The sequence below is a fragment of the Typopeltis vanoorti genome, chromosome 9 (genome assembly GCF_054136105.1).
Source record: "Typopeltis vanoorti isolate ZY-2024b chromosome 9, IOZ_Tvanoo_1.0, whole genome shotgun sequence".
In the NCBI taxonomy this organism is placed as follows: domain Eukaryota; kingdom Metazoa; phylum Arthropoda; class Arachnida; order Uropygi; family Thelyphonidae; genus Typopeltis; species Typopeltis vanoorti.
The window spans coordinates 6258994-6278033 of record NC_143557.1 but is presented as its reverse complement, the minus strand read 5'-3'; the positions used below and the strand labels follow the sequence as shown (position 1 = coordinate 6278033).

Sequence of the window (19040 nt, the reverse complement as noted above, 5' to 3'; positions counted from 1 at the left end):
AGTTCTGCTAAATATCTCGCATTCAAGTGTTTTCATTCGTGGATGACGTAGTGTTTTGACAGCTTTCCCCAAATCGTTTACCCCAAGGAGTAAACCTCCACCCTTAAAAGAACACATCACCACATTCCTTTTTCTCTCCATAATCACTTGCCCATAAACCGTCAGAAAATGTACTTTATAACGGCGTATGGACAAGTGGTTATCAAGTGTGCTTCCGCTCGTATGTGGGGTCGATTATGCTAAAAACAAAAAAAAAGAAAGGTTATTTCACGATGTACTGAAACGCATTGCTTCCCGTTTTTCGGCATTTCTTCTCGCGAATCATTTTGGATTCAGGATGAAGTGGAGTGAGGACGATAACAGAACGGAATAGCATCTCCCCCCCTCCCAAACGATTTTTGTTTTCATTAAAAGCATTCTGCATAAACCACTTTTGTGGTCCACGCTTTTCTCTGTTGACAGATTGAAGTGCACTCCGCGTTCAAATCTGATCGGATTTCACTTTTATTGATTTGGAATAGCTTATGTGATGGGTAGTCATGCGAAACACGCCACGAAGACGATGTATTTCGCATGATCACAGGAGCGGACACATGAACACTATCATCGAGCCCGAGTACAAAAGATGCACATAACTGGTAAGTCACGTTCCTTGTATCGCTCCATGAACAATTCACGCGCCTCTTGCTCTGCATATCGAAAAAGAGGAACTGTTTCGAGCTTCTAGTAAAGAAGACGGTGGTGGTCTCGCAACGGGCGACGAAAATTCATCAACCCCGTAAAGACGTACGTGCATTACGAGAGCGGATTCAAATTCCATGATCCGCTGGTCACGCCGCAGAGGCAACAGGAGGGCAATGAGTTTGGTTTAAGACAGACGAGACATTTTGCCCCCATGGCAACATCAGGTCCTTCACAAATCCCACTTAGCAGAACATACAATTAATGTTACGAAACAGTCGATATTAATGCCCCGTGCGTGCCAAAGCACCAGTACTATAATACATTCCAAAGAAGGCTTAAAATATGCTTAAGTGCTCTGGATTCGTACGCTCATTGTAGCCAAAATGGATGACTGTGACTTCTTAAACTATTCTTGTCAATAATCGCGTGCGCCAAAAGGTCTCGCAAAGAATCGTGTACTGAATTTAAGGCTGAAAAATCAGTTTGATAGATTTGGGTGAACTATTTCGCGGAAGAGATCGATTAAAAGTTACTACGCGAGTTCTTTACGGAAAGAGGTTATGTCTGCGATGTTGTGTGTGTGTATATATGTGTGTGTGTATGTGTGTGTATATATATATATATATATATATATATATATATATATATATATATACACACACACACACACACACACACACGAGCTTTCCAAGAGCTTGCAAAACATGGCTTGTATGTGCGTGCGCGGGTAACTGTCTCCAAAAGCGGATAAAGTGCGAAAGAGTGTTATGCAAGCATTAAATACTTTTGGAACGGCGGTTGGGAAACCCTGCTCTAAATGTCCGATTTAAAATAATAGCGGAAAGTGGGTTGTGAACACAGAGGCGGCCACCCGCAGAAAGTTCGTTTGTGTAATGTTACAAAATGACGGGAGGTCGCTTTTGCATTTCGTGAACGCGCTGTTGTTGCTCGAATATGAAAACATTGCCTCCGGTTGACCTCATATGTCGTACAGCAGTTGGTCAACGGGCTGTCAACCGAATGCTCTCTCGCATTTTTAAAAGAGGAAAAATCCTCCACTTCGCCGAGATGATGCATCTTGCATAAAAAAAATAATAAAAATATTAATTGGGGATTCCTTTCGTTGGCGGAATAGCTCTCGGGTATTTCCAGTCAGAGGGCATCGTCACTATCCATCGAACTGTGAAAATGCCCACAATTCGTCGAGTTGACATTTAACGTTGCGACTTACTCTCGCCACCCTCGTTTTAAAACGCACATCAGCTCTCGCACCGTGGCTCATAGGAGGCCCTCACCTCTGCTGCCGAAGCGTAAAAGAAAATTTAATCAGCATCGAAACAGTCCGCTGTATGCGAAGAGGAATGACGGCTCCATTCCTCTTCCAAAAAGTTCATGCAAAATTAAAATGACCACACGGGACTGGGACTGGTGCGGGTCATAAACAGGCTGTGATTGTCTTCGAGATGATGGCCGAATAAGACGATGAAAGGTTGCGGTGAACTTTTCGTCTTCTTATTCACCGTTTGCGATCTACGCTAACAGTTCTGTTCGCATGTGGAGTCGCACACGTGGGAGATGAATTTCATCGCCCTGTGCGAGACCGTCAACAACCCGCTTATTGGAGGTCTGAGGTTCCCTGCTTGGTCCAAAGCCGAGGTTGCCAAACCACACGCGGATGGCAGAATGACAAATAGCAGGAAAGTTAAAAAAGATGGGAAAACACGACCTCTGTGGGAAGAAAGCCGAAGCATTTGGTAACTTTAGATGCTGATGACAGCTGCTGCAAACCGGGTTCGGAATGTCTGTTTCTAGCACCACGAAGCACGCTGAGAAGAAGAAATGTCTCGGTTTGCTTTTGAGCCGAGGTTTATAATCGACCGCATCTGCCAATTTAGCGGGATTAAGTTTAATCTGGGGGGATTTAGACGATTAAATCCCCCCAGTATTCTGATCTTCCTACCTCACGATGCAGATGATTTTATAGAGATGGTCAGGCTCCCCCCCCCCCCCTCGAGACATTAGAACACTGAGGTAAGTTTTAAAAAAAAAAAAAAAAGCAAGCCTCAGAATGTCTTTATCCTGTTAGGTCAACCGAAAGTCACCTAACAGGATGAAGACATTTGAAGACTGCCTCAGATATGCGGAGCGAAACTAACTGAATTGTTAGCAGCAATTGTAGGAATACCCCCCCCCCCCCTTAGAGGATCGATTAGATCATCAGCTTCGCATTTCTGGTCAGCGGGCACGTGATGCGATTTCAGGAATTCTGATTACTCCACTCCAGGAATGCGGCGTTAAGGGGATTCCGTCTGGCACGCAGTTGGCTAATATTTCGCCTACTCGGTGTACACGCGAATCATGAATACGATTCTGCATTTTACATCATGAAAATTATTTGTTGGCCCAAATGAAAGTGGGGTTCGCAAACTGACCATGGAGGCAGCTTTTGGTGCGCGTTCACCCGATAAGACACCCCCCCCCATTTTTTTAAAGACTTTTTTTTTTTCTCTAACTCGGCTCCGATTAGCGATATCGGAACTGAAATGTTTCTGTTCTGTTGACGTGCTAATCTCTCGCTCATCGTTCTGTCTTTTTATACTCTGAGAAAATTCAATTCGAAATCAAAAACGATTTAAGATCCTTTTCTCGAAAAAGAGCGGAATCTTAAAAGCACGCGTTTGGAGGGAACAAAAAGGAATAAAAATGTTTGTTGGCTGCACCGAACCGCAGAACTTTGATTTTAAAAACATCCCCTTCTTAAAGTGTGCATGTCTTCGTAAAGTGCGCGCTGACATTAGCGGGAATGGCGATCAAAGATGCGAGAGGGTGTCATTCTTATATTACGGACTTATTCGCCGATATTCTTCCATTGCTTGCACGTATACCACAGCGTTAAAGTGACCACCGCGGCATCCGTTTAAAGTACGGAATCAAACACGTGTGTAGGGGACGGCAATAGTATTACTCCGATGCCGATTTCTCCACTTGCGACAGACCCCCACATTTCAAGTTTTTATTTGAGAGGTTCGCGATGTCGCTGGTCTAAAAAAAAAAAATAGCCGATTAGCGACGGAGGAAATTTCTCGTTACAAAAGTGCGCTTTCGTTTCTTTCCGCAGGTACGTCGTGTCCGCTTGCCTCAATATCACCATGTTCGGAGTGGCCACGGTGTTCCTTCTGCTTTGTTCCCAACTGGTTGAGTCGCTGTCTGGCGATGGAATCAAGATGTCTTTCTGCTACTGGATTCTCATCATCGCCGCAGTTCTCTGCCCGCTGATGTGGTGGGGAACGCCAGCGGAATTCTCGTAAGTAACTCACTTCTCACTTTCAAAGCCACTCGCTTCTGATTGCAAATTTTTTAGATATAAAAGAAAGAGAAAAATCGTAGAATTTGAATTTATTGATGAGAAAGAAATACGTTCGAAGACTTCGACAATCCGTCTCGAAAGCCATTTCTTTAAACTGCTTCGGAGAATTCTTAAAAAGATGTTTCAAAATATTTTTGGGCTTCCGTCATCGTCTCCTTTCGTTTCGAAATTGCGCTTCGGATATTTCTACTCTTTCAGATGCACGAAGGTCTTCACGATAGTCGCAGTTTTTACAACTTTCAAAGAGCGATCGGAGTGTTTTGCCGAAGATAATTAATTATTATATTAAGATGCCCGCTGAAATTCTCGAAATGCTTATTATACTCCTTTTTCTTTCCTTTTCTTCCAGCATGTTTCAATCCGTGCCGTTCCCTTTAATGAAATCCTGAAAATAATTTCTTTTCAGAATATTTAATTTGGCTTCGTTTACTCAACTGTCTGTCGCGTCTCCATTCCTGAAGTTTGCACCAAAAACGCCATTCGTATTTACTTTTCTCTCGCTAGTTGGTTTAATGGCGCGCAATTCCTGTTCAAGTTATGCCGAGTGATTGCGCCATTTTCCCCTCGAGGCGTTTGTTTTGACCAAAACCAAAATTTGGTTTCGTACTCTTTCATATAACAGATCATTCTCCTGTTATATTTTAAGAAAAATATTTTGTCCTCATCTCTGCACGAGATGCCCCAATTAAAATACAAATCAGCAGAGGATTCCAAATTATTTTCCTTTTTTTAAATTAAGTTTTCGATGAACAGTTAAAAGACTAAGTAATATCTAAATAAGCATATCTGACTTTTCTTGTATTGTCACTTACAGGAACTCGTCTTTTATATTTCTTATCTCCTTTCAAAACCATTTCAAATCGCGTATAAACCCCCTGATTGAATACTTAACGGATTTGTGCACTGTGAGAACAAGCTTATCTGTTATGCCAACGTCCAGAGGTCGTCGGTTTTTATCATGAATCACTAATCAATTTAGTTTAAAACACAAAAGAATGTCACCTGATCTGCTGTACTTTCTTCGTTCAAAAAAATATCAAATCTTACTATCCTGTTTTTAATGCAGAAGAGCGATTACGAGAACAGTTAACAGAAACTCGCATGCAGTTTTTGCAATCAACATCACTAATTCGAAAGCGCCAAAAAAAAACTGAAGTAACAAACACGTTGAGTGGGATTATGGGAACATTTTTCGTTGAAGTGGATGACGCGTTTTTGGTAGCAGCAGCTTAGAAAAATTGACCAAACGTATATTAGGTGACGAATGTTCGAACCTGCATGAGGAATCCTGAAGTATTGGACAAAAAAAAACAACAAAAAAACTACATATTGTGAGAGTTCACCGTCCCTCCGACTTCAAGTCGCTCGTGTCAAAATCAAACCAGGCTGACCTCGTGTTTCAGTGTTTATTCAAGATGATGATTTCACTGATTTTGCCCCCCAGCAAAAGGGAAAAAAAGTAGAGTTTTAAGTGGGGAACATGTAAGGCCAGGACTTTTCATTTTTAGAGGACTCGAATATTTGAGAGGAAAATTGAAGTTCGACAATTTTTAACTTTCTCGCTTTATTAAAGCGATTTACTTCCACGATCTTTCAGTTCTGAAGTAGAATCAAAATTCTGTTGCTTCTGTGTGAACACTTCCCAACTTTTTAATTTTACTCTTAGTAGATTCCTCCTCCCGTTCTTGATCCGCAACTACATTTTTCGACGAAAAACAGAACTAGACTTTCAGTGACGCAGCATCTGACTACACAACGAATGCCCACTTTTTTTTTTTCTTTGTGAGCAAGTGATGTGCGTTTTTTCGTAGGCTGTTTTCGTATAATTCGGGAAACGAGCATTTGAAAGAATCTCAATTTGAAGCTACCGAAGAGAAAAGCAGGGCCACGGACGAGATTTGTCGGATCGTGACTGGTTTGATTGATTGCCAGACACTTTACGGAAGTAAAGCATCGATATTCCCCCCCCCCCCCCCTTGACAGAATGAACCATATGATTATATCTTACCATCAGACATCGATGTATTCTAGAGTTGATTGTCGCGTGCTTTTTATTTGGAATTGGGCCGAGCAACAAACGCTGTGGGTTTCGTTAACTGCTTCTCTTCTGGCTGGTTTGCCTTTGCGGGTTAAAAAAAAAAAAAAAAAAAAAAACACTCGTATAAGACACGACCAAGATCCCCATTTTATAAACGTATTTCTGGAATGCAAAATTGGCGCCATTCACATTTCATTTAATCCATTTTTTTTAAATAAATAGAATTCATTGAAATGAAGGATGATGATAACAATCATCGGTAGTGTTTTATACCAGACGTGAAATTGTTTAAAACTTTCGACAGAAATCCGGACCACCGTAGTAAACACAACTTCATTATTCTCATTTCCGACAGTTCAAAACCGTTGTGTGGCTCCTGTAAGGTCCCATCGGAAGCATTGGAGTCTTTTTAAGTGGTGCATCACCAAGACGACTTGTCAGGCTTCGGTAAAACGTTTTTTTTTTCGTATCTTTCGAAACGAAATTTGAAATACAACCACTGCTTGCCACATTGGTATAAAACGTTGCCTAGTTTGCTGCCCAGTTAGTCTTTGAGGCTTTTTCTTCACTGAAATATTATTGAATGGATCCCATTCTATTTCACTTCTTTCTGCTATCAGAAGACGTAGCCCCTTTTAAAACTTTGTTCGAGTCCATCCTTCCTTTTCGGTTCTTTTTCCGTCCGGGACCCCCCCCCCCCTCATCTGTTATCCCTGCATCCTTTCTTTGTAATTCTTTCCCTTTTTGGATTCGAGTATCGTTTATTTATGCAAGTTTCTTTCCTTTTGCGCATGACAACCAGGTAGGCATTCCAGTGGCGCTGTCTTGTCTTGTATTTCCTTTCGTGTAGTGCCGTAGTTTCGTTTTCTTCCTAAATATTTTATCTTGCTTAGTTATCCGACTACCTTGATTTCATTTCTAACTTACATCCAGTAGTTCTGTTAATTTTTTCTTTTATGTGAGTTTCCTCGTGGCTATTTTACTTTCACCGAACATGACGTTCATTTTTAATTTCGTTTCGCGCGCTTTGTGTTATCCGGAACTTGGCCACGAAATTAAAATGAATTCCTTAAGGAAGATAAGCACGTGCTTGGTCATTTCACTTTAAAGTTGCAGAACGTTTTGAAGCATTTCTTTACAACCAGCCACTGTAGCGCGCTATCATCGACACGTGCAACTGTGGTAGACAACCAAGGGAGAGGAGTAGGATGAATCGGTTACTAACCAAAATAATATCAAACAAAAACGAGGGAAATTTGATAAAATTCCCTTCGTGTTGATGTTACACAAATTAAAGGAATTAGAATAAGTTTTCTGTGTTCTTGTAATGAAACGGGGTAGGTAAACACTTCTGGGATCTGCTCATAACAATAAAGAGATGTTTTAAAAGGTTAGTTGAATGCTTTTGAAAAACTTAATCAAACTTAACCACTTTAAGAGTAAACGGGATATTCCTCGCAGGTTCGCCGGCATATTAGCGTTGACAACTACAGTCCTGGCGTGTGTGCTTATTCTGAGTGGAATGCTGGCCGGCGAAGCCGAATGGTCGTACGAAAAGCCATCGTTTTCTTCCACGTTCCTTTCGTTTGGGACCATTCTCTTCTCTTTCGGAGGGGCGTCGACCTTCCCCACTTTCCAAAACGACATGAGGGACAAGAAGCAGTTTCCCAAAGCAGCAACCATTGCTTTTTCAGGTAAGATTTCATTCCAGCTTATTACTGTAATAAGAAATAACTCGTGCTTTTAACACGTCAGCATCATGGCCTCAGTTTCATCGCCAGTAGGGCAATGAAGCTGCTTTTCATTACAAATTACTGTTCAGATTAGATAGACGAATTTTGACTTACTCGAACCGATTGCAGAATTTTTACCTTGGTTCGAATCCGGTCCAGCACAAGAGGAACCTTTCCACAAGATCTCTTCAACAGTGTGAGAACTATTCTCGCGATTGATAAACCTTTTACTTCATGTGAATGAATATTTAAAGCCTTTTAATGAATAAACTGATTTAATAGGACATCTGCAGGCTCATTAAGAAAGATTGTGCGCGTGTGAACCGAATCACTTGACGTCCAGAGTTCAAGATGGTGGCGATTCACATGCGACAATCACGAGACTCTTGTTATTGTCTGCCTAGTTTGGTCTGTTTCGATTATTGGATTAGCAGGTTTTAATTTGTGGGATCGCATAACTATTCTGTTAGAAGCACATGCGGATCCACAGTTCATTTTCGTTAAGTGCAATGAGGTCAACAGGCCCTCTTCACCTTTTCCTTTCGGCAGAATTATTCAAATTGTTTTAAGAAGAGATTCCTCGAACATAAAGAACTTTATCTGTTTTAGATTGAGTATTAAGTCCTCGCACGCTCGGTTCAACATGCTTGCCGTCTTCTGTCATTCCCATTTGACTGAATACCTTTCCAACTAAAAGCCTTTTTGATTGTAATGACATAAATCCATGAATGTTTGCTGAGAAAGATTTTTCAATTTACTGAAACGAAACCTCCGCCGTTATTTCTTGGTATCCAAAGAATCGCCCCTTTCCTGTTTTGCCCTCGTTGCGAGTTTTAATACGAATGGTTTATCAAACAACTTAATTTTCGTACTTTCGTCCTCTTCTAATCTTTGGTTTTGCACGAGATTCCTTAAGTGTCCCCATATTTCGTGTCTACTGTTTACATCTTAATTGTGAAATCTTAACTATCAGAGATTCCCTTTATTCGTTTTCCATCCTTGTATACTTTCTTTTTTTCTTAAAGTAATTCTGGTTTCATTCATTTAAGCTGATCTTCGTGGAGTCGCCGTGATCCAATCTTTCCTTACAGTGCTTCTTTGTTCGTCCATTTCCACATCTTCATTTGCCTTACTTCTGCTTGTAAGGTAAACTTTCCCCCATGTGTCATCTTGAACCATCTCGTTGTTTTTCTTGACGCATGCTAACCCACAAATGAGGTCGACTAGAAACCACCTTCTGTTAATGGTTTCTGTTTGGGCGCATCTTTCACCAGATGAGGTGATATGCAAATTACCTCTTAGGCCCACTTTAACTGAAGGAATTCTCTGGCATTTGTCCATTATCCATCCTTTAATGCTGAAAGTGAAATCGATCTCATTTACGGAACGAAGTTTCTGCAAGGTCAAACTTATCTTTTGAAATAGCGCAGTAGGTTACCACTCTGAATTTTCGATAAAAACTCTGCTTCCTAATAGTCCCTATTAAAACGACAGGCGAGCCTGGCATGTTGAGTAACGTGGAAGCGATTGTCGAGTAAGGGGTTCTCCTGAAACGGTAAAATTGGGTTCCAGACCGATGTAATCCAAAGGTGCTCGCCGTAATATTTATTGAAAATGCCGAAGCGCGAGATTATGGTGTGCAGAGGGCACGAAGAAATTGTAGAAGTTTTGGGAACGCTTCGCCGAGAACAAATACTTGCATAAAAATACACGCTACATACAAGGATGGACAATTTCTTCGCTGGTTAGTTCTCTTTATCCTTGAAGAATACCAGCATTAGTACAAAAATTCGTAGTGCGAATAATTTGTATTTCAGATGCAGAGCGAGTTCTTTTAAAACGCCGAAGCTCAGCATGCGTTTCAAACTAGAGAAGCTACTGATTTTTTTCCCCCCATTTAAAAAAAGAAAACAAATGCTATCGCTTGCCTGGATATGTTCTGACATCTCGAGCTCAGATTGGCCACGGTAATGTACTTTTGGTGCGAGAACCCGAGACAGAAAGTTCCCCCTTTTTGGGACGTGGAGAGGTTGCTTCTTAATTTTTTATAACATAAAATATAAGCGCTGGAATTTTTGTCAACGAAATCCCAGGGCTTATATTTAAAAGTAATCTAAAAACAATCAAATCAGATGGATTCAAGTAATTGTTCAGGTTGGGGATCGAAATGATGAACTTCGCTGATGAAATTGTCAGTCGATGCCAAATCATTGACCAATGGGAGAGACCCAAAAACTCGACCTTTCATGAGATGCGCAACTTCGTAACGATCTTAATTTTTTTTTAGCCACTGCTATTTATTATGCGAATTATTTTATTTTGATTTTTTTTTCATTCCGTTCTGGAGAAGATTCTCACCGATAATTTACGCGGAAGCCGAGGCAACTGGCGGCACAATTTCCCACGTTCAGGTTGCCACATCGTCGTTTTGACATTTCGTCCAGTTTCGTATTGCGTACACCTGGTTGCACATCGACTTGCTTATGCGCAGTAAAATATGTGGCGACGTTGGAACTACGATGGACTGATCGGCAGGTAGCATCAATGCGTACTCGATGAAACCGATTGGGAAAGAGGAAGGTGGTAAACGCAGGGCGGTGGTAAAAGCAGATTTGCGAACCATTCGGATGACCGCGCTATTGTTGCATTTCATGTCCAGTTAAGATAAGCTTTCCTTTCTCACGTTCTGTCCTCCACGTGATATTCACCCTCTCTTAACACTAAGTGTTTCTTTCGCATTTCTTTTCAGTGCTCGTTGCCATGTATCTGCCAGTTGCAGCGACCGGTTACCATAGATACGGGGCTTCGGTGAACGACAACATCCTGCTTTCGGTGAACCACAAAGGACTTCGCATTGCAGCCGAATGCTTTCTGCTAGGTCATTTGTTCTTTGCCTTCTTGATTGCGATAAACCCAACGGCCCAAGAATTAGAGGAGGTGCTAAAAGTTCCTAAAGGTATGTATCTTTCTGTCAATCCCTCTTTCTTTTGCTCTGTAATTTACGCATTCTACAAAGCGCAAAAAATGTGGAATTGAAAGAAAAACTCGATTTTGAAAGATGGGAATAACTGAGATGCCCTACATCGTAATCTTGCTCGTATTTCCGTAGGATCATTTCTTCATGAACAGTATATGACGGACCGGGTAGGAGACCACGAATGGCGTCATATTCGACGAATAATAGATTTTTTTAAAATGTGCTAATTACGAAATCGCTATTTCGTTAATGTTTTTATTTTGTGGGGAAGCTCATCAGATCATCCGCAACGCGTTTTATGAAAATGACAAAAATAATCCCACCTCTTGTACGAGAGCATTTGCAGAAATTTTGTTGCTTGAGGGCATTTGAATTCAAATCGGTAGTCGTAATTTTTTATTTTATTTTTTTCCGTGTAATGATCGGAAATAAACGCTGCTGTTTTGATTTCTAAGTGCTCGTTTCAATAATCAAAAGAGAAAGACATTTAAAAGGTCCCACGCCATATTAATTAAACTCCATACACAACTCGCCAAGTAAGGGTCCCGGCATAACAGGTCTTAAAACTCCTCCGCGAATTGCAATCCTAATATAATTCCACTGCATTTCCACGGAATACCATTGTCTCTGGATGGAACTCTGTGTTGTACTACATAATACGCGGTCTGCACTACACCACGCTGCGCGTTATTTTTTATGTTAATTGTGTGTTCTCTGGCCGATTTGCGAGACTGAAAAAAATCGAATTTCAAGAGAGAAAAAAAACTTCAATAGGGCATTCACTAACTCGTATTGCGTACAAGTTATTACAAAGATTCCTCTCGTGACGAGAATCAAACTCGGGTCTTTTCCAGTCGAACCACAAAATGTGGCAAATCATGCGAATTCCCATTCGCTGTGTTTGCACGAGAAACGTGGCGCAAGCTCGCCTCACCGACGCCATGAAAGAGATTGCAGCGCCACTCTTTGATATATAAAATACGGGTTCACAAATTATTAATTTTTGGTCGAAAGTCACTTCGCCGAGGAAGGGACTGAGAATTCTCCGAGATTGGCGACATCAGCAGTCGGAGCATTTGTTTAAAACATCTTCGCGTTTTCTTATTTTCTTGGCCGTTTTTATTTATTTGAAAACTTTTGTGGATAGCACGGCTTGAAAGGGAAAAAGTGATCTTATGAGGCTCTTACGGTGCGCAATGAAGATGGGAAGAACTGCTCACGTTCAGGAAATGGGTGGCCTCTTGGGTCTTCGATAGAAGAGCTGACGTCCAGAGCACAGTTCGTTGCGAGGAAAATATCTGGGGAAGTGGACTGGGTGCTCGTCCGGTTATGGTCGTTGCTAGTCAGGAATATCCTCGGCATTCTTGCCTAATTCTTCCAACCAAAGGACAAATCTTACAATCGCACCACGTGGTTTCCGAGGCGAGGGAGAAAGGAACGCAAACCGTCAACTTAAGTTTTCTCGACCACACATTTTTACCGAAGTCAAACAGTTCCACCGATTTTTCGTGGAACCGGAAGTGTCGCACATCAACAACTGGCAGAAATTGCTGAATGATTGTTGGCAGCAGGGGGGGGGGAGTTCTTGTACGCGTCGTTGTGAATCGGAGTTGACTATTCGAAGTCAAATGAATATATCAACGCTACGTTTTGCTGAAAAACGAACCGACACTAACATTTCACGACCGTATGCCGGAGATTACTGTGACGACATCGGTAGTGCATTTAACAGGAGGTATTCGCTGTAGGCTGAATCCAGTCACTTGACTAATCGGACACGGACCATATATTTAGCGTGGACCGTGCATTTATTTCTCCCTGGAACGAGGAAAGGCACAGTTGGCATTTCCTTCAGGTGGGCAGGGAGAGACTGCGTACTCTGGCCATTTAAATGATTCCGAAATTATAAGCAACGGTAATTTTTTATAAAAGAATTAAAGATTTATGCTTTAATTTATTGGAGAGGAAAAAAAAAAACAGCAACCAAGATTTAGAATAAACAGTCAAAAAAACTTACGGTGTCATGTTTAGTAGACGACGATTAAATGCGAGACTGTTTCAGTTTAGGTTTGTCGGGATGATAATTAAGCATCGGCATGTTGGGACTTCGTGATGGAAAAAGGCGAATTTAATTTAGACTCATCTGGCCTTTAGTAACATTAACGAAAACCATGGATATCCCTTACATTTGGTACAAGCTATACAACGTTTGTATAAAGATACAAAAATACAGTTAGGTAATAAATTGACAGAAGTGAGTGGATAAAAATTAGGATGTCAGACAGGGATGTAACTTATCTCCAACTCTATTCAATACACACACACGGACAAAGAAATTAGCGCACCAAGACGGAATCATAGGATTCAACTGAAATTTTATTGGTGTAATGATTGGTGAGTGGTGCACATGATGGCAAAAACAGAGCTGAAGGACAATTAAAAGGGATCTGTGGTACGCAATCCGGTCATCATCAATAGCGCGTTGCACCGCCTCGTGCGGCGATACATGCTACAATACGGTCCGGCATGGTGGTGAACAGACGCCTGATGTTGTCCTGCGGCAGACTGGCCCACATGTGTTGCACGCTGTGCTCCAAATCCCGGATATTGTGGCACGGTGGGAGTTGCCGTTTCAGCTGCTCCCAAACATGCTCGATAGGGGGGACTAGTCCGGGGAACGGGCAGGCCATGGAAGTGTCTGTACACGATATAGGCAGGCCTGGGTAACCCAAGCCGTGTGCGGACGGGCATTATCCTGCTAGTATAGCGCTCCTGGTATCCCGGCCAGGAATGGGGCCGTTTGATGTCGTCCACATACCGTTGCCACGTACCACTACGAGGGGTGATCAGCCATCGTAGGCTATGGCTCCCCAGACCATAATGCCTGGACTGCAGGAGGTGTGGCGTTCGATAGCGAGGTCGGGAGTGTGTCCTTGACCAGGGGTCCTCCACACCCGAACACGATGATCATCTGTCCCCAAGACGAAGCGGCACCCATCGCTGAAGACCACACGTCGCCAGTCTGTGGCGTTTCACATCGCTCTCGCATGGCACCACTGCAAACGGAGTCGGCGATGTTGTGGTGTTAATGGGGGCACATGTAAGGGACGCTGGGATCGTAGATTCGCCTCCTCGAGGCGTCGGGAAATGGTTCGTGGGCACACAGGAGTCGCTACATCTGTCTCTATAGCGGACGGAGTCACCGTGGGATCTCCGCGCTTGCCGCACAATCCGTCGATTCTCTCTAGTGTTGGTCCTCCTGATCCGGCCGGTGCCGCTCTGCCAGAACGTGTCCACAGCTCCCAACATTGTCAGACGGTATGGTCAGAACGGTTCATGTGCACCCTTATACGGCGCCTCGACCACCCTCCGGTTTTCAGGCTAATGATCATGCCTCTGTTAACTTCTATGGTAGATGGAGTGAGCCCTTGGCTCTTTATCTCTATTTTACTTGTGGAAGTTAGGTGGGTACTATGCCCGTTCTCGGTGAGCTTTTCTAGAGGTTTTCATTTTAAGATGTCTTTTGGTCTTCAGTGTTTGAAGTGGTCTGTTGCATGCCTCTGTCACCGTAAGTTGCTTAAATTGGCGTCTACCCGGCATTATTGCCGCTCTAGCTTGCGTCGGCCGGTGCTTTTCGCTTTAATCGGCTATCGACTACACGCCGGCTTTATAAGGCTGCTGGTTCGTGCTTGCATCGCTACCGCAGGATGTATGGGCATGCGCAATCGCACCAAACTTGGATCACTTGCATACCACCCAGCACTCTAGCTATTTGCTTAGTTTCGTCGTTGTACCATGTTTTTTTTCAGGTGCGCTAATTTCTTTGTCCGTATGTGTACACACACACACACACACACACGACACTGAAGATGACCTTCGAATATCAGTTTACGAATTAAAATAAGTTAACAATACAATTTTTAAAAACTTCACAAAAGAAAACAAAAGTCGTGGCATTCGAAGATCAGGATTATGTTTTTTTTTGTTTGTTTGTTTGTTTTTTTTTTCATGCTGGGCCCATACACGAGAGGTTGGTAGATCAACCCATAGTACATCAGTACTGTGTATGGGTCGGGAAAGGAGGTACTTGTTCACACTGGATTTGAAAGAGTGTATATTGTATTCCTTAGGGAACACATCAAGGGGAAGACTGTTCCATAGTACAGCAGTTGCAGGGATGGAGAAGTTAGATCAAAATAGTTACAGAAAATACAATAATAGAGCAGATGACACAATTTAATTATTTAGGCTGCACAATAACATATCTAAAGGGCAAGATATAGATGAAAAAATAGAGAAATTTAAGGAAATCTGCGAAACAATTAAAAGGAAACTGAATAATAATAATAAAAAAACAGGATGAGAAACTCGACTAGAATTTGAAGTAGTGGCCACTCCCACTCTACTCAATAGTTCAGAACCATGGACCATTAAAAAGAAAGATGAAAGTAAAATACACGCTGCAGAGATGAGAGTTTTAAGAGCAATTAAAGGATGCACAAAATTGGACCGTATAAGAAATGAAGACATCAGAAAAGGACTAGATGCTTAGGACGTAAATGAAAAGATTAAGGAATACAGAGAGAAATGGAAAGAACGTCTATTTAGGATGGATAGATATCGGCTACCAAGAGAGGTGGATAGATATAGACCTGAGAGAGAGAGGAAGAACTAGCGGCAAGATGGAAAGATCAGTGAAGCTGGAACAGCCCGCTTTTCTGCAGAAGCATCTTTTCCATTACTTGCGTACTGGTTATCAGTCTTTAGGAGAAGTAGCATCCTGTAAATGTCTAAGTGGAAGGATATTTAATACTATGGTGTATTTGGCATTCACTGGAGTGTCCCAATATTTAATGTTGGATAAAAGCCGTCTTAATTTATTTTGGAAAGAGATTAACGGTGGACTGTTACTCCACAATTCAACAATTTGTTTGTAAGGTAGCTGAAATATTAACCTTAGTTTATTTCGGTGGTTCACTGCTGTTTCACCGAAACTGTGTCCCTTAGCACGCGATTACGATGACGTCAAGAGATCGCAGTAATCCAAGTTGGTCATTCCCTCAACAGCTTTATAAACCTAATTGAAAAAGATGCCAAGGAATTTAACTTTCCTGCGTGTGTCGACTCCTTCCCAAGGTTCGCAACGACCTCCCAAACCGAATCTTTCCTCATCCACTTGCAGCAAACTTAGAAAAATCTTTATTTTTTTATTTATTAAACTAGTAATAAATGGGGACAGGCGGCACTTGCACAGCGATACATACCCGAAATATGCTTGTGTTATGGCATTACCGAGTTTCAAAATTTCTAACTTCGGTTGCGTAAGCACTTATTCAAGAGGAGCTTTTTTTTTTTTTTCTTTCCAGCTTAGAACATTCTTTTAGTCCTCTGCGAGTGCCTTTTAATAGTTTTTGTTGTTTCAGACTTGCTTTCCCTCGTCTGCAAATTACTAATTCTATGGGGAGGGAGAGAGAGAGAGAGAGCGGGCACTTAGTTCATCACGTCTTTTAGTTTGTGGAAGAGAACTTAAAGTACAGAATAATGACATACTGACGACGCAGTGGGATTTTCTTTTCCAAGAGGAAAGCAATCACGATCTCAAATATGTAATTTTCACTTACGAAACTCTTAAGTTGCTTCTAAAAATGTGCCGTTTTGAGAAAAGACTTCTGCAGCTGCAATAATCCCAGGTCCTCGTAATCGTGTATTGCGCCGTCAGCGTAGTTGACCAGCAATCAAGAAAAGGAATTCTTGGTCGTCCACGTAAGTAAACGAAGCTATTCGGCAGCAATTATTTCGTTCAATATTTTTGTTCTCATTCGGCGCGACCGAAACGGGTTCGCCCCTTGTCTGCGATTGGGCATTCAAACGTCCTTCTCTCTTTGATTTAGGTCGTTTCGGATGGAAGCGAGCGTTGGTGAGGTTCGGAATTCTGCTGATGGTGGTATTCGTGGCCGAAAGCGTGCCTCATTTCGGGAAGATCCTCAACCTGATTGGAGGGTCGACAGTCACTTTGATGACGTTTGTGTTCCCTCCGCTCTTCTACATGCTGCTCTGCAGGCAAGAAAATCCCGACTGGCCCAATCAGTAAGTTTTTCTTGTTACTTAATAAAATTAAACTCCAAGTTCCAAATGACTTCACCAGGTGGTGCAGCGCGACACGTGAGTGAGTGATCAACCTGTTGAACGACACGGAAATATTTTGGCGTTAAAACTTTCTGTTCAGGCAGGCAATTCACGTGGCATTTAACTGCCCTTACTCCTTCGGATTGCACGTTACATCTGCGAAAAGGACGTGCACCATTTGAGGGCGTGAAGTGCCGATAGCCCCCAATGGCGCACTTCAGCACGAAATAAACCTCCGGAAAAATATTCGTTTGCATTTGTCAAAGCAGCTGACGGGATGGTGGGCGTAATCGATTTTATGATTATCCGTTTTTTTTTGTTTTTTTTTCCCCGCTTCAGATATTAACGAAGTTGGAGAAAAAAAAGGTGAATATCGTTGGCCATGACGATGCTCCCGAAGGAGGCCAAATCGTCGTGTTTACCGAAATGCCTCTTAATGCGAGCGCTCCAAATCGTGCTAAATAATGAAATTGGGGTTATTATGGGACAGCTCATCGATAACACCTGAATGTCATTTGGAACTTTTTTTTCATCATGTTCTCTTTCTTGTATGATTCGATGCTGTGTGGAGCTTCAGTCGACAGCAAATTGAAAAGTTTTTTTTTTTTTTTTCCCATCTAAATGCTGCTAATAAAAGAAATCAGTTATTTTGTCGTGCAGGACGCACCAAGTAAACATTTCTTCGAATGCATCATGTTCCGCGGGGCTGAGATGTAATACGCGATGTGTAGAGCAGTGAATATCGCGGTACACTCGCATCCACTGAGCATCGTGCACACACAGAATCTTCGCTACTTGAAGAAACGCTCACGGCGACTGCAGATGGACAAGAAGGGAACCTTAACGAGTCATCGAATGTAATAAATGTGAGGCATGTTTAAATATTTTTATATTTTCGTTGCATAAGATCATCCCCACAGAAGTAACCACCTTTAAAGTTCCATATCTTCTGGGGGGGGGATTAAGTTCTTAAATCGAAATTGATAACATTACGTGTTACATCACTGCAATTAAAGATAAACTTGCGAATATTTTTTAATTTATTTGTTATGGAATTTGAAGATATTAACTGTGAAATTTAATATGCTTAACTATTTGGGGGGTGGGAACTTCCTTGAACGATCAAGGCAAGGCGTCATATGCATTTGATAAACGACTCCTAATACTGCTTGTTAAATTGACCTTACGGTAAATCTGACGAACATTAGCGTCTTCATTTAAGGTAAATTTGACTCGATGATCTAAGCGGCTGATGGTATGCGATGGCGCCCCTGAATACACATTTGTGTCCTATCTCAGAGGGGAAATGCCGTGTGTTTTTCAACTCCCACTTCCTACACGATATCTTGAACTAACGAATGATTGATTTTTATTGCAGGAGATTTCTGCTCCCCCAACCGATTTCGCATTCTCGACTGACTCATTTCATTTTTCAGCGTGATTCCTCTGCACGAGAAGGTCGTTCTGATCGAGATCATGGCAATCGGCATCTTGGGAGGCTCCGTTTCCACATACTCCGCACTAAAGGAGATCGTTGAACCTTCGGCATTCACTTTCCCTTGTTACCTGAACATGAGTCAATGCGCCGCATGTTGAGGATCGGAAGATTATCGCATGGGGCCTCCTGGACTTCACATCGAGCTGCTAGTCAACAACGAACAAGAAGCGGAACCTGAAATTTCGTGATGTGAAAGGAGATGGCCAAAATGAGTTTCCGTACTCAAAGAAAATAAAAACTGATCGGAATGTATCGAAAAATATAAGTGTAAAATATTACAAAGAAAAAAAAAAGTTCATTTGTGCAAGTAGTTGTGGTTTGTGTTCACTTTTCATGCGAGGATCCCACACGAAGCATACATGCGATTCAATTTTTTTTCCCCTTAATTGTAAGCAATTTTTAAGATAGCAAATAAGTCCGCCGTTCAGATGGAAATCCCACCACCTTTCCTTACACTAACTTGCCTTCCCTTCCATAATGGCTGCCGCTAAGAGTGAAATTCAAACTGCCACACGAAGAAAGAAGAACGCGCGATTTCTCTCCACTGTTACTTTGCGCGCTTCTTAATGAGTTTTTATTTTATTTTTTATTGCGCACCGCGGGATGCTCAACAGGCA

The 19040-nt window shown here is 42.0% G+C and overlaps 1 protein-coding gene across 1 annotated transcript in view; it reads left to right on the top strand.

Moving 5' to 3' along the window:
• Positions 1-18733, top strand: part of LOC150102862 (uncharacterized) — a 28736-nt gene extending 10003 nt beyond the window's left edge. The window contains exons 3-7 of the mRNA XM_090397993.1: positions 3803-3988; positions 7551-7783; positions 10572-10778; positions 16691-16886; positions 18362-18733. Coding sequence (XP_090254119.1) covers positions 3803-3988; positions 7551-7783; positions 10572-10778; positions 16691-16886; positions 18362-18521 — 982 coding nt within the window. The 3' untranslated portion in view covers positions 18522-18733. The remainder of the gene's footprint in view (positions 1-3802; positions 3989-7550; positions 7784-10571; positions 10779-16690; positions 16887-18361) is intronic.
• The last annotated feature ends 307 nt before the right edge of the window (positions 18734-19040 follow it).